Genomic DNA, 23,469 nt, shown 5'->3' with positions numbered 1-23,469 from the left:
GTCAGTGCTTCACTCGTTTTTGATACTTAAGTGACATATTGGTCTCAATTCAGTTTTATTTACTTAGCACTAAAAAAGTCTGATTGGGGCTCGTTTCTCACTGGACCAAACTGTGTCCTCTCCTGCAGATGTGGTGTTCTTCATCTACCTTTACCAGCGCTGGATCTATCGAGTCGATCCTAACAGGGTCAACGAGTTTGGTACCAGCGGAGTAGACCACACCCAGAACAACACAGCAGCCCCTGCGCCAGATGCCGCTTCCGCTGCAATCACAGACAAACCAGAGGGGGAGAAGAAGAATGATTAAGCGAGATCCCACCCTGATCTTCCTCCCTGGCTCTCACTGCTGGAGTGAAGAGGACTTGTGGAAAGTGGGCATGGAGTGGAGTTGTTGTTTAGCTATCATGGATGCCGCTACCAAAACAGAAAAAAACAAAAAAAAATGCAGTTCAGCTGTTCCCTCTGGTTTCTTTGTGGATGCACAGAGAGTCATATTCAGTGTAGACTTGGTAAATTCTTATTTCTGCTCCCACCCATCCCTGCCCTCCGTTTTGCAGTTCAAGTGAAGTAAAACAAAACGTGATGTACTGTATTCTGTATGATTTTTTTCTTTTTTTTTTTCCTCACTTCAGAGGGTAACGGTGTCTGGAAGTAGATGTTGGGAGGGGAACAGGTCGCAGTTATGCTACTTTTATTATTTTTATACAGAGGAAAAAGAGGCCAAGTGCAGCTTTTGTCCTTTGTGTAGATTCCTTTTCATTCCATGTGAGCACTCTGTTTCGGCTTGGCCGGAAACGGGTGAGTAGTACAGGAAACTGGAAAGATCCTGAGCCACCATGGAGGTTGGTGAAGAAGCGAGGTGGTGACTGGATGACCGTGCAGGACGTTACCCACGAGATAATGACTACTACCCTGAATTTTAAACAAATGGTTAATGTTCTAAACTTGAACATAAAAATAACAGCCTTGTTGGTATTAATATAAATATATTAATATTGTCAATGACTTAATTTTTGTTTTTCAGTCACTGATGCATTCTTTTGTATGTCCTCAAAACTGTACAGCCTCATGTTAATAATACCGATGTCAAACTGTTTAGCAATTTAGTAATTTGCAAGTCTCATTTTTATTACCCACCCCGCCCCTCCTCAGCTGGTCATCTGACTTTTCGGATGGTTTCATCTTCACGCTCCAAAATCACTTTTGACGGACACAACAGAGTCAGGCGTATGCTGGAAGAGTTACAGTCTCTCTTTTTTTTTCCTTTTTTTCATTTTGAGTGCTGTAAATCATGAAAAGATGAGGGGTTCCATGTTGGTACATATATTTTCAAGGATTCATGTTTATAGTAAAACTAAGTGTGATTTAAAATGTCTATGCAAAGTTTTTTAATTTTTTTTTATTTTTATTTTTTGACACCAAATATCTTTGCATGACACTTCATTTTGCACATTAATTTCTATTGATGTTACAGAAAATACAAATTGTGCTAACACGGCATCTACACTACTGAACTCTTTCATCTTTGTGTTACGAGTTGAGGTCCAATTTTCAGCCAGTAACTAACTGTGCTGTCCAAGAACAGCCATCATAACATCCAGAACTCAAGGTCGTAGATTGGAGTTGAGCACAAACAAGCCAACAAAATATGTAGAGTACTGTGCAAAAGTCTTGAGCTGCCCTTCATTTCTTCACACATTTTTCTTTTCTCCTCAACTTCTCCAGTTTCCTCAGATTTGTAAGCACTCTCCTCACCATGTTGAGATATACCATGTTTTCGGTTAATAGCTCTGAGTCCTGCTTTCTATGTGCAAAACACTGTTTACTGTTTCTACTGTTATCTTTAGCATTTTTTTGTCGATTTGGCTAAAGAAAGGAAACATTGTGTTTTTGTGACAGGCTGCTAGTAACAACGTGCACAAAGACACAATTTGAAACTGGTTCTTCGCTAAGCTGTTATGTGTAGACACAGCACTGGTTCATCCTTGAGTTAGTTTATGTTTACTAGATTTTGTCAGGTAAAGGTCAAGGACTGGGCTGGAAATGAATGAAAAAGCAGCCAATGTCAAAGAAAAACTTTGACATTGGCAAGAAAGATGTTCAGAAAACCTAAAGGACTGTTGCTAAATACCTTTAAAAACAAAAAAGTGTAAGATAGTCCGGCTTTTTGAAAGCAGAACATATAGAAATGAGATATGGCTCAAGACTTTTGATTGGAAGTAAAAAATATGATTCAAGAGGAGGAAACCTTAAAATGTTAAACGTATAATTATAAATTAGGCCTAATTATAGAGTTTCTGATCTAAATTAAGTTTTTTAAGGACAAAGTGCCTTTTCTGGCCTCACTATTATGCATTATGCAAATCAATAAAGCACTGATGGTTTGATTAAAAAAAGCTCGGTTCGTGCTATCCTAAGGCGGGTTCCTGTCTGTGAGGTGACCTGCGCGGAGGGGGATTTCAACGCTGTCCAGCAGCCAATCAGCGCGAAGCCTGCTACAGAAACATAAAAGCGGAGCACACTTCGTTTGACTCATGGCTTCGGGATGGTTTGACGCCTTTCCGCGGGCTCAGACAGACACTCGGAGCCGCTGTGCAGTCTAACCGGTGGGTTAAGGAGCTGTTTCAGAGTTCAGGACGAAGGTCTGAACAGAGACGGGGGGGAAAAAAACCCAGAGTCATCTGGTTTGGCGAGGTCTCAAGGAAGGATTCAAGGACACGACGGTGGAGTTTAACGTCCTTAAGGTGGTCTCAAAGACTCGACGCGAGCCATGATAGACATGGACATGGTCAACGGTACCTCTGACGGGTGGTTGTCTTTTGTAAACCTGTTGAATCTTTGTGCGTAAAAACGCTGACATCTTCCTGAGGCGACACGACAGACCACAACCACTGGTACCCAAAGACAGGTATATTTACCTGCAGGTAACCACTGCTCTAGATTCACTTTCACTGGTTAAACTAAGGGCTGACTACAGGGCAGGAGGCTTGGGCTCTGTTTCTGTCTCTTTTTGTTGGTGCAGTGCTCAATGTGCCACAGATTCATGGACCAGTGATCAAATCAAAACAGAGGAAACTGTTCATGTTAGGTGATAACCCCTCAGATTCTGACACATTATGTCTTGTGACCCGTGGCCACGTATTTAAATACATCGCAGTAATATACATACCCAAATCAGAAAAAGTTGGGACAGTATGGAAAACGCAAATAAAAAAGAAATTAGTGATTTTTAAATTTACTTTGACTTGTATTTCATTGCAGACAATATGAACACAAAATATTTCATGTTTTATCTGGTCAACTACATTTCATTTGTAATAAACATCCTTTCCTGTCATTCAGACCTGCAACGTACTCCAAAAAAGGTTGGGAACGGAGCAATTTAGAGCTAGTACTCAGGTAAATTGGTTAAATAATGATATGATTTGAAACAGGTGATGTCAACAGGTGATTGTAATTATGATTTGGTACAAAAGCAGCATCCAAAAAATGTCTAGTACTTTAAGAGCAAAGATGGGCTGCGGATTGCCAGTTTGCCAACAAATATGTTAGAAAATGATTGAAATGTGTAAAAACAATGTTCCTCAAAGAAAGATAGGAAGAGATTTGAATATTTCACCTTCAACAGTGCATAACATAATTAAAAGATTCAAGGTACCTGGAGGAATTTCAGTGCGTAACGGACAAGGGTGCAAGCCTAAGCTGAACAACCGCGATCTCCTATGTTGTGTCCAGAAGCACTGTCGACTTCTCTGGGTCCGGAGGCATCTGGGATGGACCATCACACAGTAGAAATGTGTACTGTGGTCAGATGAATAAGTATTTTTGGGGAGAAATGTATGCCGTGTGGTCCCAAATGTCAGGGTCTGTCATGGTATGGGGTTCTGTCAGTGCCCTTGGCAAAGGTAACTTGCACTTCTGTAATGGTACCATTAATGCTGAAAAGTACATAGAGATTTTGGAGCACAATATGCTGCCTTCAAGAAGGCATGTTTTCCAGAGACGCCCATGAATATTTCAACAAGACAATGCAAAACCACATTCTGCACACATTACAAAGTCCTGGCTGCGGAGGAAGAGGGTACGGGTACTTGACTGGCCTGACTGCAGTCCTGACCTGTCTCCAATAGAGAATGTGTGGCGCGTTTTGAAGCGTAAAATGCGACAACGAAGACCCCGTGCTGTTGCCCACCTTAAGACTTGTTTGCAGAAAGAGTGAGACAAAACTACACCTGAAACACTGCATCACTTTTTCTTCAGTCCCTAAACATCTTTTAAGTGTTGTGAAAAGGAGGAATGGCAACATTACAAAGTGGTAAATACTTTACTGTTCCAACTTTAGTTTATCGCCCCAACTTTTTGTGATTTGGGGTTGTACTATTAGGTTTGGAAGATGTTAATGGAAGTGTTTCTGCTTTCTAATCCAAAAACATAAAGAAACAGAATAGCTGCTGCCCTAAACCGGTGTCAGATTTTTACAACATTTGCACTTTTACTTTGGATTTTCCATCAGTTTGTATTCATTCATGCAGAGCTGATTCAAGAATATATCTCAGAAAGTAAACAGGTAGCAGCCTCCCTATCTGGACTACCTGGACCACCACCTCCACCTACTGGCCTCCCCTGCCCGACGCCAACCCCCATCCACAAACCAACGCAAATATTCAAGCCGGTGCTGGTTGCAAAAGGCACCTTGTCTAAGGTGGGTATATGGGTTTTGTGTTTTTTAGGTGGTGTCAGGTGTGGGCCGTGAAAGTTGCCTGTTTGGGGTTACAGATTCTTGGCAAAGTTTGTGCTCATTACTTCGATCCAGGTCCTATTTAACTAGATCAAATCTTAATTAATATACCTGATACTTAATTTGTATAAAAACCAGAGAAATAAATGTCAGTACATGCGCCTATTTTGTAAATATTCAATCACTTTGGCTGCTATGACTGTATAACAGGTAGGAAACTGGAGTCTAAGCTTTCTGGAGAAAGGTTATGACTAATAAACAATGATAACAATAATGATGGTATTCTTATTTTTAGCCTTTTCTTATCTTAGCTGGGCAACAAAAACATTAAAACAGTTAATGGATTCAGCTAAAACTTAAAACATTATATTTATGAGAAGAAACTGTTAAAAATGTATCTGCTTGTGGCTCCTCTGATTGGTTTTTTTTAGGTTTTCTTCTTATCATTTGTTTGTGCAAAGCAGTCACACAGATGGGCAGGTTGTTGTGCTCTTCCCTCGGTTTATTATTAGCAACAGTAGTTTTATTTCCCATATTGTCTTTGTGCTATTATTGAAAGGCGGTTGATATAAAACACGTTCAGAGGAAGCGTCTGTTCCTCCTCCTCGGGGGTGGCTGCAGCTCTCATAATGAGGCTGTTGTGAGGATTGAATGTTGGTGGTATGAAGTGCTGCATGATTCATGTGCAGCCTGCAGACGGTTGGCTTTTTTGCTGTGTGGCACAGTGCAGCCGTTAGGCAACTTGGCAGGTCCGGCTTCTACCAGAAAGCACGTGGTTTACAGGCAGCGGGGAGCTCAGAAAGGCTATTTGTATTTAGATGGGTAATAATGAAGGGCGCTAGAAGACAAGTTTAGCCTTCTCTCAGTGAATGAGCTGCACAGGTTATGTCATGTCTGTTCCCATTATAATCTTTTTACGCTGCCTTTTCTGCCCAAGCTTTCTAGTGCGAGGTAATCCCTGAAGAGGGATTTACAAGATCTCAGAGATGGTTAGGCACTTTTAACCACAGCTGATCCTGTTTACTCTGTTCACTTGACCCCTCCTGTCTGAAATGGGTGGAGACAGAAAAAAATGTGGTTTGTCTGAATCAATTAGAAAGTCCCCACAAATCCCAGCTCGAGTGCAGTTAGATACAAGGAGGTATATCCCCGAGCTGCTTACTAAAGAAACACTCCCACACACATCTACACGCCACGATCATTCACACATTGACTTGCTGGTTACCAGGTTATGTAAAGTTTAGTCAAGGAAATGTCCGGTTGCATAATGGATATTAATAGAATTGAACAATGGTGTTAATCTGTCATTATTTTTGGATGAAACTAGTACCTGAGAGGACTTAGTTTTGTTTTTATTTTTTATTTTAATGCACCAGGAAATCTGTATTGACCTTCTAGAAACTATTGTTAAAAGTCTGACAGGTGCCCCAGATAAATGTCTGCGGGGGAAACACACACAAAAAAGCCTGGAGCAACTGAAAACATTGAAACAGGCTTTTTTTCACATTGAAAAAATGTGAAATAAAAGCCAAATAACCTTCTCTATCTGTTTTTCCAGGCTTTTTATGTGTGCGTTTTCCCATCAGTCTTTTATCTGGGGTAGCAGCTCTGAATTTATTCTGGATTTTTCTATAAATCTTGTTCTTTTCTTTCTTTCAGATTCAGGGTTCCATCGACGGCTTAAAGAGGGTCAACGTCACAGTTTCCTTGGTGACCAAAGACCTCCCACACCGGCCTCACCCCCACTGCCTCGTGGGTAAAGATTGTCCAAATGGTACAGGGATCTGTTTTGTCACATTCAACCCTCGCAACAACCGACGTCACCGGTGAGCATTCGCCTTCGTTCCCTGCTGTTTTGATACTTAAATTTTTGTGTTGTGTCTTTACATTTTATTTGAATACTTCCCCTTATTTTTACACCTAGCTTCATTTACCTCCGTATGCCAACACGCCACACCTTAATATTAACCCCAACCAGAAGCCTTGGATGAACCGGGATGTTCGTCTCCTCCTGAAGGCCCGCAACACCGCCTTTAGGTCAGGAGATGCACACACCTACAGTACAGCCAGGGCTAATCTAAAGAAGGGCATCAAAAAAGCCAAACACCATTACAAAAAGAAGGTAGAAGAACACTTCTCCAACTCCAACCCCCGACGCATGTGGCAAGGACTCCAGACCATTACAGACTACAGGACCACCAAACCCTCCCCCACATCCTCTGATGTCTCCTTCCTCAACGAGCTCAACAACTTTTATGCTCGTTTTGAGTGAGGGAACCCCACAACCACAACCAAAACAGACATGACGCCAGACCACCAACCTCTGACTCTCTCCCCACCGATGTAGGGCGGTGCTGAGCAGGATCAATGTCCACAAGGCTGCAGGTCCTGATGGCATCCCCGGGCGTGTTCTCAGAGCGTGTTGTGGGGAGCTTGCAGGAGTGCTCACAGACATATTCAATGTGTCCTTGGCCCACGCTGTGGTACCGGCCTGCTTCAAATCCACCTCCATCGTCCCGATACCCAAAAACTCCAACCCATCTAGCCTCAATGACTACCGCCCAGTAGCACTCACCCCCATCATCACTAAGTGCTTAGAGCAGCTGGTCTTAGCATACTTCAAATCCTGTCTCCCCCCCACCCTGGACCCCCACCAATTCGCATACCGCCAGAACAGGAGCACAGAGGATGCAGTGTCCATCGCACTGCACTCTGTCCCCTCACACCTGGACAACAACACCACCTACGCCAGAATGCTGTTTATAGACTTCAGTTCAGCGTTCAATACAATCCACCCCTCACAACTCATCAGGAAACTGACAGACCTGGGCATCAGTTCCCTCATCTGCAAATGGTTACTGGACTTCCTGACCAACCGCCCCCAACATGTCCGGCTGGATAACCGCTGCTCATCTACAATCACAATGAACACCGGTGTACCACAAGGCTGTGTGATGAGCCCTTTCCTTTACTCCCTCTTCACCCACGACTGCAGACCTGCTGATGGTTCCAACACCATCATTAAGTTTGCAGATAACACCACGGTGATTGGCCTCATCAGTGACAACGATGAGACCGCCTACAGGGAGGAGGTGGATCGTCTGGCTGAGTGGTGCGACACAAACAACCTGCTGCTTAACACCGAGAAGACTAAGGAGCTCATTGTGGACTACAGGAGGAATGCTGACCCACATCCACCCATCCACATTAAGGGGACGGCTGTGGAGCGTGTGAACAGCTTCAAGTTCCTGGGAGTCCACATCTCCGAGGATCTCATCTGGACGACCAACTGCTCCAAGCTGGTCAAGAAGGCTCACCAGCGCCTCTTCTTCTTGAGGACTCTGAGGAAGAACCACCTGTCCTCAGACATCCTGGTGAACTTCTATCGCTGCACCATCGAGAGCATCCTGACCAACTGTATAACAGTCTGGTACGGGAACTGCTCTGCCTCGGACCGGAAGGCGTTGCAGAGGGTCGTGAAAACTGCCCAACGCATCGCCGGAGCACCACTTCCTGCCATAAAGGACATCTACAGGAAGCGGTGTCTGAAAAGGGCTGGGAAAATCATCAAAGACCCCAGTCACCCATCACATGGACTCTTCACCCTCCTGCCCTCTGGGAGGCGCTACAGGAGCCTCGTATGTCTGTGAAGATTCTCAGTCATCCAGGTCATCGTAGTCAAAGGAGTTTGCCAAGAAAAGCGTCTGGACTTAACTTAACTTAAAGAAGTCCAGACGCTTTTCTTTGCAAACTCCTTTGACTACAGGAGCCTCCAGACTAAGACCACCAGGTACCGGAACAGCTTCTTCCCCACAGCTGTCAGACTCCTGAACTCTGCCTCCTGACATCTGACCCACATTAAACTCATGGACTGAACATACACACACACACACACAATGGACAACTGTACCCTCAAACACACAATAATAACATGGACTGAACCACCACTCACAACCACTAGCACTTTATATAGCTTCTGTAGAAATTATCCACATATCTCACTTATCTTAACTGCACTACTGTATAGTTCTGTGTAAATAATCATTCTGTACATACGATAATTTTTAATCCTACAACTGTTCATAACTTGCATAGTTCACATTTCTGTATAACTGTATATCTCATATTTCTGTATAGTTTTTTCATATTTATATCCTGTTCATAGCCTGTACATAGCTTGTACTCACTACAGCCTGTACATACTTATAGTTATAGAATATTCATAACATACTTCATACCATGTACATTATAACATACCATAATAGACCCATTTCTGTAATATACTTACATATCTATATTATTGCTAATATATATTGTAATATATCTATATCACGGCTAAAGCACTTCTGGATGGATGCAAACTGCATTTCGTTGCCCTGTACCTGTGACATGTTCAATGACAATAAAGTTGAATTCTGTTCTATTCTATTCTATTCTATTAATGTTGCTCTTCTGTCCTCACAGACTTATTTTGTCTCTGTTCTCCCCTCAGCCGGGACTTTGAAGCGCATTGGACATGAATTCAGTGTGTCTGTGCTTTATGTGCTTTAATTCCTTATGGCAAGACGTCGTCTTCTTCTTCACTGGAAGTCAATTAAAGCTCCCTCCAGCACTCAGTGGCTCAACAACACCATGTCGTTTCTAAAGTTGGAGAAGATTAGATATTCAGTGAAAGGCAACTCTTATATAATATTTGGCGTCCCTTCCTAACATTCTTCTATTCTCTTCAGTCTTTCGCACCTGATTGATAGATCTCCTTACGCCCTCCCCCTTTAAAATATTATTATTATTATTATTATCATTATTATTGTTATTATTTTTATATTTAATTTTTTTTTTAAATTTTATTCATAACTTTATTACTCATATTTTTTATTTATTATTATTATTTATATTCTGAATGGATTAAAGACTTTTCATTCACTTACTGTATTTAATCATTACATACATGTACCCTTAGGTATTTATTTATTTGTTGTTTGTATTTGAACTGTGTATTTCCTTTTGGGTTTTTTTTCTTTTGTTTTTGTTTTGTTTTGTTTCTGTTGTCTCACCCATTTAAGTTCTTGCTTAAATCTATTTAAAAAAATGTAATTTAAAAAAGAATATTTGGAGCTCATCACAGCGACCGCTCAGGTTGGATGGTTCTGGGACAAAGTAGGAAAGATGAGACTGAGTTTGTCTGGACATGTGCAGGTAGAAAGATGCTGTCAGAGAAGAAGAAAGCACAAAGAGGTGTGTAGATGTGATGAAAGAGGATTTGTAGGTGGTTTACAGGTGGTAACGCCTAAATATAGAGGCCAAAAGACGAATACTCCTGTGACCTAATTACTTTAAATGAAAGTATTAAAAGTTTTGATTCCTCTACAAAGGTTTTATTTTTAATCTTCTTTGTATTTTGGATCATTTCTGAAAAATTTTCTTGTCAAACTTTAGCAACTCTTAAGAGGATTTTTAAGGCTAACGGGAAGGTGGCCTTGGAGTCAAAGGTCACATGAGCCTAGGTGCTGACCATTACGGGGTCCCTAATGTAATAAAACCTGGGACTCCCAGAACTGAAGAAGCTTCTTGTTAAATACTCCCATGACCTGGATGAATGAGAACCTACACAAACATGTTCTGTTTCTTGAATAATAAAGAGCTTTGTGTGTTTGGTCCTCAGACGACATAGAGATCATCTTCAGGCGAGGGTCGTGGAAGGCGAACGGGGAGTTTGCCCAGACAGATGTGCACCGACAGATCGCCATTGTGTTTAAGACTCCGCCCTACGAGGACCAAGACATCACAGAGGAAGTGGAAGTCAACCTGGCCCTGCGTCGCATCTCAGACCAGATGGAGAGCGAGCCCATTACATTCAAGTACCTGCCTCGCAATCCAGGTCAGTCAGTACTGGACTTCCCTAACATCCTCTTCTGCCACACCAACCTTCTGCATGTCCTCCTTCACTACATTCATGAGCCTCCACTAAATCTGAATCTCCCTGTAGATTCACTTTTCCTCCTGTCTCCCTCCTTCTTCTGGTCATAAAGTCCACTGTCCTCTCTCCTAGACATCTCCACACTTATGTCATCAGGACCAGCCACCTTTCTGTTCTTCATCCTCTTCATAGCTGTCCTCACTTCCTCCTCCCTGCACTTTCTGATTCACTAACCGTCCTGCATCTGTCGTCCTCTGTCTTGTTTTCTCTCAAAGTACTCCTTCCACCTTCTCTTCATACTCTCCTTACTCGTTAGTACATTTCCATCCCGCTCCACATCCATTCCAGCGCGATCTCTTTAACCAATCAATAATTCAATTCTGTTTTATTTATACTGTGTCAAATCACAACGCTAGTTGCCTCAAGGCGCTTTATATTGTAAGGTAGAGCCTACAATCTACAAGTCCATATCTCCTTCCTTACAACTCACTGTAAGCCTCTTTGAATACTTTCCTGTACGTCCTCATTCCACCAAGTCTGCTTGTCCTCTTTCCTCTGTCCACAGGATACTCCAAACATCCTCTTGGCAGTGCCCTTCAGCACTTAAGTACTTTCCCAGTAAACTGGTAAGTCTTCCCTAACACAGAGAGCCTTTCTCAACTCCTTCCTGAACTCTGTGCAACACTATTCCTTCTTCAACTTCCACCATTTAATGCTTGACTCTGCCTTGACTCGGTTTCTTTTCTTGATCTCCAAAGTCATCCTGGAGACTACCATCTGATGCTGATTGGCTAAATTTCCCAACTTGCAAATGTAGTCATCCTGAGTGAACCTTCCTCACTTATATACGTCACGCTATGGTCCTCCCTCTTCTTAAAGCATTCACCATGGTCATCTCCATCTTTTTTTGCAGAATCAGGGAAAGTTAATCACCTAAAACATCATAATTTTTCTTCCTCATTCAGTGTTCAAGGAGCAGCTTTGAGTTTGTAGTTTTAAAATGAGTGTTTTTCTGGAAGTGGTTTCAGATTTGACTCATTGTCTAGCATGGTGGCAGCTAACATGGGCGGTTTTATTGGTTATTAGTAGTTATTCTCTTGTATCTGGAGAATACTGATCAAAGAGAAAATGTAGAATCACTGTCTCATACTGGAAGATTGTTCCATTTTTGGGGGGGGGGGGATCAGTGACAGCCTGTGCTTGTCATAATCTTACTCCACCTAGTGTTAACTCACTAGATCTCACAGTTTTGAACTTTGTGTGATCATTAATCATCATCCACAAAGGTCACTGAAATATTTATTTGACACAAAAAAAGCCTAAATTGTAGTACTTCTGCTGCACAGTTCATGTTAGTTCATACAGTTTGGTGATGAAGGACTGAGCCCTGCTGTGCAAACTGAAACCTACACACTTTGCAGTTAGGAAGCCTTTAAATAAAACCCCCTGCTTCACAAATTAAACAGCTACCACCTACACTGTGTGGCCAGCCAGTCAATTAGATGTTAGGTGGGCGACACGAATGTGAATTTTCTTTTGCTGTCTGTGCTAACTCGCTAACTTTAAGTTGGACACAAAAAAGTGGTTTAGAGCAGCGCTCACATCAGCAAGAAGACAAGTCAGTAACAACCAAACTGGGAGTAATGATTTGGTTGATATTCACTCCGTTACACTGCACTGAGGACACTGATGTTGCTGCTAGGGATGGGTTAAGGATAAGATTTTCACGATTCCGATTCCATTTTCGATTCTGTTTAACGATTCGATTCTTTATCGATTCTCTTATCGATTCTTTTTTTTAAAAAAGAGAACACTAAGGTCGAATAGCTTAGAACTTTGTTTTATATCTTCTCTTTGAACAAGACAGAAATTTAGGAGTAACATGGCCTTACAAACCCAACAGTGAGATCTTAAGAGATCCACAGCCTACGGCTCTTCAATGGGGTGTCACAGGGTCCCCAGGAAAAAAAATTGTAAATGTAAAATAATAAAATAAATAATCTTCTGTAGCAATAACAAAGTATAACATAAATTATTCTGTAGCAATTACACAAGAATATCCAGTAATGTCCCTGCCTACAATTAAACACATTCACTTACCGAAAATCGGGGCAAATGGGTGCAAGCCTTTGACGACAAACTTAGTCACTGCTCGGTGACATTCGTCTATCCTGGCCTGAAAGGAGATGCTACCGGTAGACTGCAGCGAGAACTGCCAGCATCTGAGCCAGCCAGACTCTGTCTGTCTCTCATCATGGTCACCTAAATGCAGCGCACAGTAATGGCAGGTTTTGTAATAAGGCAGATCGCGCTAACATAATATGCACTGTTAGCTGATTATTTACCTGCCACATTAACGGAAGAGGACGTGCAAACGTTACCGCTGCTGCTCGGTTGAGATTCACGAGTACGGAGCGGAATTAAAAACACGACATTCATTTAAGGTTATCGCATGTTTTGTGAGCAAATGCTTTTGCATATTCGTAGTGTTTCCTCCTTTAAATGAAATATCTACTTTGCAAGTATTGCAAGTTGCCCTGTTGTCATCCGTTCTCGTAAAGTAGGACCAAACTTTTGAGCGTTTAAGCCGCTTAGGCGCCCTGCCAGGTAAATGACGCTCCGCAACGTGGTGACATCATTCGGGGCGACTGGAATCGATAAGGGAATCGTTTGCAAAAATGGCAATTGAAACAGTGGGAACTGGTTCTCAACAAGAACCGGGTTTCGATACCCATCCCTAGTTGCTGCTAAGCCGATCATGGAGACCTGTCACGTCTCTTTGAAACAGCAAAGATGTCATTCATCAGCTCGTGCAGCCAGCTCTTAAACATTTTGTCATTTGATTTGTGAAATAATTGGAAAGAGAAAATTAGTGGGGTTAGGTTAATTTGTTATTATAAGTGTCCCTGGCTGTGTATGTGAGTGTGAATGGTTGTTAGTTTCAGTGTGTTAGCCCTGTGACAGACTGGAGATCTGTCCAGGGTGTACCCTGCCTCTGGGATGGGCTCCAGCTCCCACACAACCCTGATATGGATAAGAGGAAGAAAACGGGTGGAGTGGAAAGATGTGTCAAATATATTCTACACTGAGTGTTGGTGAATTCATATATTCACTTAAACTAGGAGGACAGGTGTGGTTTATACTAAACTCACTGTCTAACTTTGCTATCTACTGGAATAACTATTGAACGTTGCATTTGGACTTTCCAGCAAGGGGAATTCTGTATGCAAGAAGGCTTAGGTTATCTTTATATCAGTTACAACAAAATGAAACTAAACGTTCTCGCTTGTGAGAAGAATAGAAAACTAAGCAGTAATCGGCCACAAGGGACGCTTGTACTTAAGATTTCTCACTTTAAAATAACAGGCTGTGGTAATACTGGTCTGTATACATGTGCAGGATGTTGTGCAACTGTCGGTTTACAAGCATGTAGTAACCAAATCAGGTGACAAGCAAATCTTGCATTTAAAACAAACAAAGACAGATGAGTTTGCACTGCATTGTGAGCATATTTGTTTCTTTATAAGTGATGGTCTGACTGGTCCTCTACTGTACGTGAATACGTTATCATCTCTCTGCTTGCAGTGCAGTTTTTGCCGTCATAGCGTGTTCAGCTTTGATGGGAGATGATGCCAGTGCTTCACCCATTTTTGATGCTTTCTAAAGCTGGGCATACACTGCAATTTTTTTTTTTTTTTTTTTTTCCCAGTCGCGTTATTCAGCTCCTGCTCAAACTGTACGATTGACTTGCAGGGGATAGAAGTTCGTAGGTCATGATGCATGGTCTCACACTATACGGCCAGATGCTCTGATGCGACCTGAGTGCTCACACTGTCCGTCCATAACATGAAGGTTATAACACAAAATCTGTCTCTCGCTCTCCCTCTCTGTCTTTCACTCACTCTCTCTCTCTCTCTCTCTCTCACACACACACACACACACACACACACACACACACCACCATCATCAACTTTGCTAAATTGCTAATGAAAACATTGATCAGTCCATCCAACTATTTTCACGGTTGTTGTGGTTGTAATAATTTTGTGAGGCCACATCGAAAAGGCTCAGATGAGCTTGCCAAAGTTCTACAAGTTGTGCTACGGTGTACATTTTAGGACATCGTCAGGTCTCAGGAAAAAAGTTGTCAGGTCTCAGGAAAAAAGTTGTCAGGTATCAGTCTCACACGAAAAATTGTCAGGTCTCAGGAAAAAAGGTGTCAGGTCTCAGGAAAAAAGTTGTCAGGTATCAGTCTCACACGAAAAATTGTCAGGTCTCAGACTCAGACGGAAAAATGTCAGGTCTCAGAATCACACGAAAAATTGTCAGGTCTCAGACTCAGACGGAAAAATGTCAGGTCTCAGAATCACACGAAAAATTGTCAGGTCTCAGACTCACACGAAAAATTGTCAGGTCTCAGAATCACACGAAAAAATGTCAGGTCTCAGACTCACACGAAAAATTGTCAGGTCTCAGAATCACACGAAAAAATGTCAGGTCTCAGACTCACACGAAAAATTGTCAGGTCTCAGACTCACACGAAAAATTGTCAGGTCTCAGACTCACACGAAAAAATGTCAGGTCTCAGACTCACACGAAAAATTGTCAGGTCTCAGAATCACACGAAAAAATGTCAGGTCTCAGAATCACACGAAAAAATGTCAGGTCTCAGAATCACACGAAAAATTGTCAGGTCTCAGACTCACACGAAAAAATGTCAGGTCTCAGACTCACACGAAAAATTGTCAGGTCTCAGAATCACACGAAAAAATGTCAGGTCTCAGAATCACACGAAAAAATGTCAGGTCTCAGACTCACACGAAAAATTGTCAGGTCTCAGAATCACACGAAAAAATGTCAGGTCTCAGACTCACACGAAAAAATGTCAGGTCTCAGAATCACTCGAAAAAATGTCAGGTCTCAGAACACGAGCAATCAGACAGAGAGAAAATCTTCCTGCAGGCGGCGCTGTTGTCACGTCCCACCAATGACTGTAGTGACAGCTGCAGTCACGGAGAAACTTGCGTATCTCTGTTCGGGAATAGCAGATAGAGCGTAGGCTCTGAGAGGCGGGCCAGCGTTTACGCTTCGAAAACACGACCGAGTGTTTTAACCTGACAGCCTGAGGTGTTCTTCAGTAAACTGGACTACCTGACAGAAGGACCCGAGGCCCCGCTGCACTGTTTCGGTAAGCTACATGTGTTTGTAAGCATGTGTTTGTAATCTACTCCGTAACTACCGTCCTTAGCTAGGTCCTGAGACCTAGCTAGCTAAGATGTCAGGGTTCGTTTAGCTAATCTGTGCAGGTGAATGCATTTACTAAAGAAATCAAGAGAAACGCCCCGGGCTACTCAGTCACTAATTACTGTTACTGTACTTTTATTATACTGTAAAAGCAACAGGCTGCATCCTGCTTCAGCTCCTGTGCAGAGCTGAATATTAAACGTATGCAAACAACAGCATGTTTTCAGTCTCTTGCCACATCTGTAAAGACAGTAACATCTTTTTAAAAGCTTGTACTTCAGTAACTCCTCATTAATCAGGAACTATGGATTAAAGTACTGTAGTCTACTGTAATACTGAAAAAATGTAAGAGAAGAACTTCAGATCCTGAGTGTGTGAGGACAGAAGAATCAGCTTTATTTCAATGTTGAGGATAAAATTTATATTTGAGTTTGATGGTTCTGTTCTCTTTGTGATTACAGGAGCTGCCCTCAGATTCAGACCTCAGCCCCATCGAGTGACAGCAGACAGATCATCCAACATGTTAACTGCAAAATGAACTGATGAAAACAGTACAAAGGTTAAAGTACCACACGTGCTGTAGTGAAAGCTGCAGCTTTATTGATAAAGTTAAAAACAAAAAAAACAAAAGGATTAATCACTCATGTAACTGTGTCACTATATATCAGCATTAACAGGACCTCAGTTTGTATCTCAGACCTGCACAGCTTCCGTTTTAAACACTTGATGTACTCAGCTTCATGAAGAGCATATGAGATTTTGTCTAACACAATTAAATAAAACCTGATGAAGGTCAAAGGTCATCATGTTGAATGTTGTAGTATGTTGAACTACAAACTTGTGATCTGGAATTCTTTCACAGTTTTTTGCAGATTGTGTGTTATTTACCGTAAAGTGATTCAGAGTTATTCATACCAGAGTGACCAGAGAGGATCACATATTTTTAAATATATAACTTTCTACAGGACTGAATATAATATCTTTATATAAAAGTCTGGAGCCTTTGGGGAGTATCCGAGTATTTATAACATTACACAAACCAAAGGTCTCCATCACAGTGTTCATGAAATGCTGGGTTTATCCATTTCCTGGATCGGGCCTACGGAGGAGTGCTGAAGATTTCCCTGTGAGGGAGCTGCTGGTGAAGATCATGAGTCCTGCTTGATCAACGCGATGAGCTTCAGTGTTCCTGGTGTTTCTTAAATGATGCCTTTTTAAGTAGGTCAACAGAACTTCTGGCACAGGACAGCTGTGATGAAAGAAAGCGAAGAAGTTTCTCCAAACCTCTGGACACAGGAAACCCAGCTTGGTCCTGGTGGTCTCCCTCACTAGTTTCTCTCCAGGGTGAATGTAGCTGTTGATATAATATGGATTATTATTAAATGAAAAGAACAAATTAAGACTACATTACTGAGACGTTCTGCTGATGTTTTTAAAGTCTCCATGTTACCAGGATGTAGAGGGCTCTGAAGATTTAAACAGTTTTAGATCCATTACACTCACAGTCTTATATTTTTTATATTAACAGTAACTCTGGGGCTCTGTAGAGTGTGCAGATGATCTCATCGCTGTCTAAAAATGTATAACAAAACCCTAAGGAGTGCTGAATCCTTCAATAACAGACTATTAGAGTAGCAGGTGTGTAGCATTGCTAACTAGCTAGCAACAAGCCTCCAACACAGTGCGTATGCTAGCGGCTAATCTAGCAAACGAATTAACAACAGAGCGATTTTAGAACTATAAGACGATAAACTGTGTGTCTTTTTTTTATATAACAGTGACATGGTTGTATTTACCTTAATTAAACGAGTCGTCAGTCGTGGTAAACCAGCAAAAAAAAACCTCGAGCAGCCGGGCTAAGTAAAAAGTGTAGGGGGGCGTGTTTGCGATCACCAGCGGGTGTGTGGGCGGGAGCGTTACACATTCGCTCCACCTCAAGTCACTACTCCAAATTTGCAAGATGGCAGCCTCCATCTGAGACTGAGACCTGACAATTTTTCGTGTGAGTCTGAGACCTGACAATTTTTCATGTGAGTCTGAGACCTGACAATTTTTCATGTGAGACTGATACCTGACAACTTTTTTCCTGAGACCTGACAATTTTTCGTGTGAGTCTGAGACCTGACATTTTTTCGTGTGATTCTGAGACCTGACAATTTTTCGTGTGAGTCTGAGACCTGACAATTTTTCGTGTGATTCTGAGACCTGACAATTTTTCATGTGAGACTGATACCTGACAACTTTTCTCCTGAGACCTGACATTTTTTCGTGTGATTCTAAGACCTGACAATTTTTTGTGTGAGACTGATACCTGACAACTTTTTTCCTGAGACCTGACGATGTCCTAAAATGTACACCGTATTGTGCTTTCATCTCTGGTGTCCAGATCACACGCTGCACTGCCGTGCCGCTCCGTCTTTTCACTTTCATTTCTGTGTTTGCACGTGCGCAGTGTGAGAGGCTGCGTTGACACCCTCACAACGGCCGACAGGAGTTCAAAGAAGTTTGATTTTCTTACGACCAAACGATTGATGGTCGTGAGGTTTTAATCGCTTCTCGTTACCCCATGTATACTACACGATGCACGACACACGATTAAGGCGAAACTTGGCCCGATCCCCAAAACGGTCGAACAACTGAAAAATCGTCTCAAAAAGGGCCAAAAATCGCCCAGCGCCCAGCGCCCAGCATAAGTGACATATTGGTCTCAATTCAATTCAGTTTTATTTATTTAGCACTAAAAAAGTTTGATTGGGGCTCGTTTCTCACTGGACCAAACTGTGTCCTCTCCTGCAGATGTGGTGTTCTTCATCTACCTTTACCAACGCTGGATCTATCGAGTCGATCCCAATAGGTTCAATGAGTTCGGTACCAGCGGAGTAGACCACGCCCAGAACACAGCAGCCCCTACGCAAGATGCCGCCTCCGCTGCAATCACAGACAAACCAGAGGGGGAGAAGAAGAATGATTAATCTTCCTCCCCGGCTCTCACTGCTGGAGTGAAGAGGACTTGTGGAAAGTGGGCATGGAGAGTGGAGTTGTTGTTCAGCTGTCATGGATGCCGCTACCAAAATAAAATGCAGTTCAGCTGTTCCCTCTGGTTTCTTTGTGGATGCACAGAGATTCATATTCAGTGTAGACTTGGTAAATTCTTATTTCTGCTCCCACCCATCCCTGCCCTCTGTTTCGCAGTTCAACTGAAGTAAAACAAAACGTGATGTACTGTATTCTGTATGATTTGTATGATTTTATATGTATGATTCTTCTTTTTTTCCCACTTCAGAGGGTAACGGTGTCTGGAAGTAGATGTTGGGAGGGGAACAGGTCGCAGTCAGTGGCGGTCCTAGCCTGTTTGGCGCCCCGGGCGAACACTCCCTCCTCTGGCCTTTTGCTCGTTTCTCCTCCTCTTCTTTTCTCTTTTTTCTAAACTGAGCACCTGATGGCTTTGAACTTTTCTTGTCCATCTTCCATTTGTTTTAATTTTGCACTCCAGTATGAACACAAATCCCCCAACTCGAGGATCACCACAACATAACCTAACAGACCTACACCTTAGTTCACAGATTCACTTTGTATAGGGTTTATTTGTGGGATTTCACACAACCCAGGATTCAAATCATGAATACATAATGGGCTTGGATTTACAACATTATGTATGAAATGTGCTCTATCTGGAAGCAGCCAGCCCCCCTCCCCTGTCGACAGGTTGTGTGTGAGATCATCAAACTGTAAATTATAAATTGTTATTGATCCCTTTACCCCTAGTCCTAAAGTGTATATTTATTTTCTTACTCTTCTTATATTTATTGTTTGTTTACTTGCACTGCTGTAACTGGAGCCTCGTCGTCTCGTCCCTCTATATACTGGACTGTATGTAGCGGAGATGACAATAAAGTTTACTTTGACTTCAGCAGCGAGCAGGCGCACCGAGGGCTCTCGCGCTCACTTTTCGCGTATTGAATTTCGAAAAAACATCTGTGCAAATTATAAGTCTGTATCATACTCTCTGGTGTTTTCGTGTTTGTTGGTTTGTTTTTATTTTGTTTTATTTTGCGAGTTGGTTATTAAATGCTGCTCCAGCCAGCCAGAGAATCGCCAGCCGCCCGGCCTTTTCCTCCCTGTGCCGCAAGCAGCAGGCGCGCCTAGCAAACGGAGAGCGCCCTTACTCCCAGCAAATGGGCGATAGAAAACCGATCGGTGCCTATGCCATTCCCAATATGCGCTGGCTGATGTCGGGGCAGCATTTTTTTTGCCGATGCCCGTGATGCCGCCCCGGGCAACCGCCCGTGTTGCCCGTATCTAAAACCGCTACTGGTCGCAGTTATGCCACTTTTATTATTTTTATACAGAGGAAAAAGAGGCCAAGTGCAGCTTCTGTGCTTTGTGCAGATTCCTTTTCATTCCATGTGAGCACTCTGTTTCGGCTTGGCCGGAAACGGGTGAGTAGTACAGGAAACTGGAAAGATCCTGAGCCACCATGGAGGTTGGTGAAGAAGCGAGGTGGCGACTGGATGACCGTGCAGGACGTTACCCACGAGATGACGACTACTACCCTGAATTTTAAACAAATAGTTAATGTTCTAAACTTGAACATAAAAATAACAGCCTTGTTGGTATTAATATAAATATATTAATATTGTCAATGACTTAATTTTTTGTTTTTCAGTCACTGATGCATTCTTTTGTATTTTCCTCAAACTGTACAGCCTCATGTTAATATTACCGATGTCAAACTGTTTAGCAATAGGTAATTTGCAAATCTCATTTTTATTATCTTTGATACCTTTTAAATATTTGTTTTGGGCTTTAGGACAAGATTTTTGCATGACACTTCATTTTGCACATTAATTTCTATTGCTGTTACAGAAAATACAGTTTGTGCTAACATCGCAACAACACTACTGAACTCTTTCATCTTTGTGTTAGGAGTTGAGTCCAATTTTCAGCCAGTAACTCTTTGTGTCTGTGCTGTCCAAGAACAGCCATCATAACATCCAGAACTCAAGGTCACAGATTGGAGTTGAGGACACACAAGTAGAGCTGGGTGTCGTCACTGATTTTTATAACTGATTTGATTTAGATTTACAAGGTCTTGATTAGATTTGATTGAACTTTGACTCAGACAGTGAAGTTGCTGAGGATAAAACACAGGAAAACATGAGATTTTCCTGGCCTGGCTTTTATAGCAGATAACCCCCTTAAAAATATTCTACAATAGATTAAAAACTAAAAAAAAAAACCATTAATAAACATATGAACATTGCCTGATGCTGCTGCAGTGAAGCAGAGCACAGCCACAGAGGTTTTATTAGAGACATAGCTAAGCGCTTTGTAATTTGGAGTTTGAATTTCTTTGGTATTGAACAGCAAAAATGAGATTTTCTTGTCAGAGGTCATTTTTAAAAAACAAAAAACCAAACAGCGGGTGACAGCACTGTACACATGGTAGACTGATGCGTAATAAGCAAGCAAATAATGCAGAAAATAGAGATTTTTGATGGTAAACTGGTCCTGAAGTACACTGAGAGAGAGAGAGCTGTACAGGAAGGGCAATTTTATGGTGGTGGAAGCAAAACCAAGAGTAAGAGAATCTGTGACTATTGCCGTTTCTCAATTCTCAAGTACGTGAGTACGTACTCGCATTCTCGGCGAGTACGTACTGGCCGAGAACGCACGGGAGTACGGACTCACGTACTTGAGAATTGAGAAACTGCCTTTGTCTGAGTTTCGGACGAAATGCATTCTGGGATATTTAGCTGTACCAAGTCCACACAAGTCACCACCGATGCATGCTCGATAAAACGGGCGGAGCAAGAACACATCCGGGACTTTTTCGCGTTCTCGGTTTGATGCGTACTTCGAATTGGAACAGTACTTGGTCTCCGACTGATGACGTATCACGAGTACACGAGAACGCAAGTATGCACAAGTACGCATATTGAGAAACGGCCAATGTTTTTAAACGTGAAGCATGTTTCATGTTTGACCCTTCGTCTACGAGTCATTGGGTGAATGGGGATGATCTGTGCTTTGTGTGTACATCTTTGTGCGAAATCTGCTTACCTGCTATTTAATCATTTGCTGTTTTAGCTGTTTGCCGGAAATAGTTTCATGAGCTTTAACCAGAGATTCTGGTGTTTTTTGGCAAAATACATGTATATTTAAAAATTGATTCAGGCTTTAATTCATCGATATTGCATTATTCAAGCTAAAATCAATTTGAATCAGGAAATCGATTTTTATAAACCCACCCCTAGGAACAAGCCAACAAAATATGTAGAGTACCGTGCAAAGTCTTGAGCTGCCCTTCGTTTCTTCACACATTTGTTTCTCCTCAACTTTTTTCAGTTTCCTTAGATTTGTAGATTTGGCTAAAGAAATGAAACTAATTGTGTTTTTGTGACAGGCTGCTAGTAACAATGTGCACAAAAATACAATTTGAAACTGGTTGTTTGCTAAGCTGTTATGTGTAGACATAGCACTGGTTCATCCTTGAGTTAGTTTATGCTTACTAGAGTAGGTCAGTGGTCAGGTATGGACTGGGCTAAAAATAAATGTAAAAGCAGCCAATGTCCAAAGAAAACTTTGAAAGACCTTCAGAAAACCTAAACGACTGTTGCTCAAGAGATTAAAAAAAAAAAAAATTACAAGAAAGTCTGGCTCTTTGGAAGCAAAATGTATAGAAATGAGATGTGGCTCAAGTTTTTTGATTAGAAGTTTAAAAAAATATTATGATTCAAGAGGGGGAAACCTTAAAGTGATAAACATATAATTATAAAATAGTGCTAATTATAGACTGTTCTATATTGAGTCATTAGTTGCTGTGGGTTGATATTTTGGAGTCTAGCCTCACGGGGGTGGCCAGTACACTGAAAATAAAAAAAGGGAAGTCTTAAAATTATGCGACAAGAATACTTCAGAGGGAAACTAGGTGTAGAAAGACTAACAGATTAACAGTAAAAAGGGTACCAAATCATTTGCATAGTTTAAAGACTTAATAGTTCTGTGGATTTAGGCTTTCGGTTTCCATATAATCCAAGACCACCTCTGTGACATGTAAAACTGAGGTCATGTTTGGCACATGAGAACTGAAGTAGGTCACAATAACTGCTGCACAAAATATTGGATACAGTAAAACAAATTTACACTGACAAAAGAGACACTCCAAACCTTTCTTTTAACCCTCAGCTAACCTTTTTTTTTTCTAACATCATCTGACCATTTAAATTAGATTCCTGTCAGTTTGGCAGGTGTATGATGTTAGTGTAACCAGTTTCTGCTTCCCCCTCTATAACAGGCCGGCCAAAATTAACTCCTTGACTCTGCGTTTTGTTGTATTTTTAAAGAAGACAATGAGTCTCTGGTTTGTCTTGATGCATGCTCAGTCATCCAGGTAAGCAAATCGCAGAAGTTTGATTCTGTTCATCTGGACGTTTTCAGTGGGAGAAAAGTTGCGTCACTCATCAAAGTGACTTCTTCAGTCTCAGCTGACTGCAGGTTTCCCCAATCTTATAAATAGCACATTTGCATAATAACTGAAACCAGCCCACTGAATGAACAATGGGCTGGG

General features: G+C 41.8%; 1 protein-coding gene across 2 annotated transcripts in view; it reads left to right on the top strand.

The window, feature by feature from the left end:
* Positions 1-18,930, top strand: part of clptm1 (CLPTM1 regulator of GABA type A receptor forward trafficking) — a 36,344-nt gene extending 17,414 nt beyond the window's left edge. Inside the window, exons 14-15 of one of the 2 annotated variants that reach the window (XR_005608111.1) lie at positions 129-359; positions 18,907-18,930. Coding sequence is in view for 1 of the 2 variants with exons in the window: in XM_031744016.2 (XP_031599876.1) it covers positions 129-307 (179 nt within the window). In the remaining variant the exon portion in view is untranslated. Of the gene's footprint in view, positions 1-128; positions 1,376-18,906 lie in introns of those variants that run through there. The other variant, XM_031744016.2, reaches the window with a different exon arrangement.
* The last annotated feature ends 4,539 nt before the right edge of the window (positions 18,931-23,469 follow it).

This window comes from Oreochromis aureus, linkage group 14 (genome assembly GCF_013358895.1).
Source record: "Oreochromis aureus strain Israel breed Guangdong linkage group 14, ZZ_aureus, whole genome shotgun sequence".
NCBI classification, from domain to species: Eukaryota; Metazoa; Chordata; class Actinopteri; order Cichliformes; family Cichlidae; genus Oreochromis; species Oreochromis aureus.
This window is presented reverse-complemented; position numbering and strand designations above follow the sequence as displayed.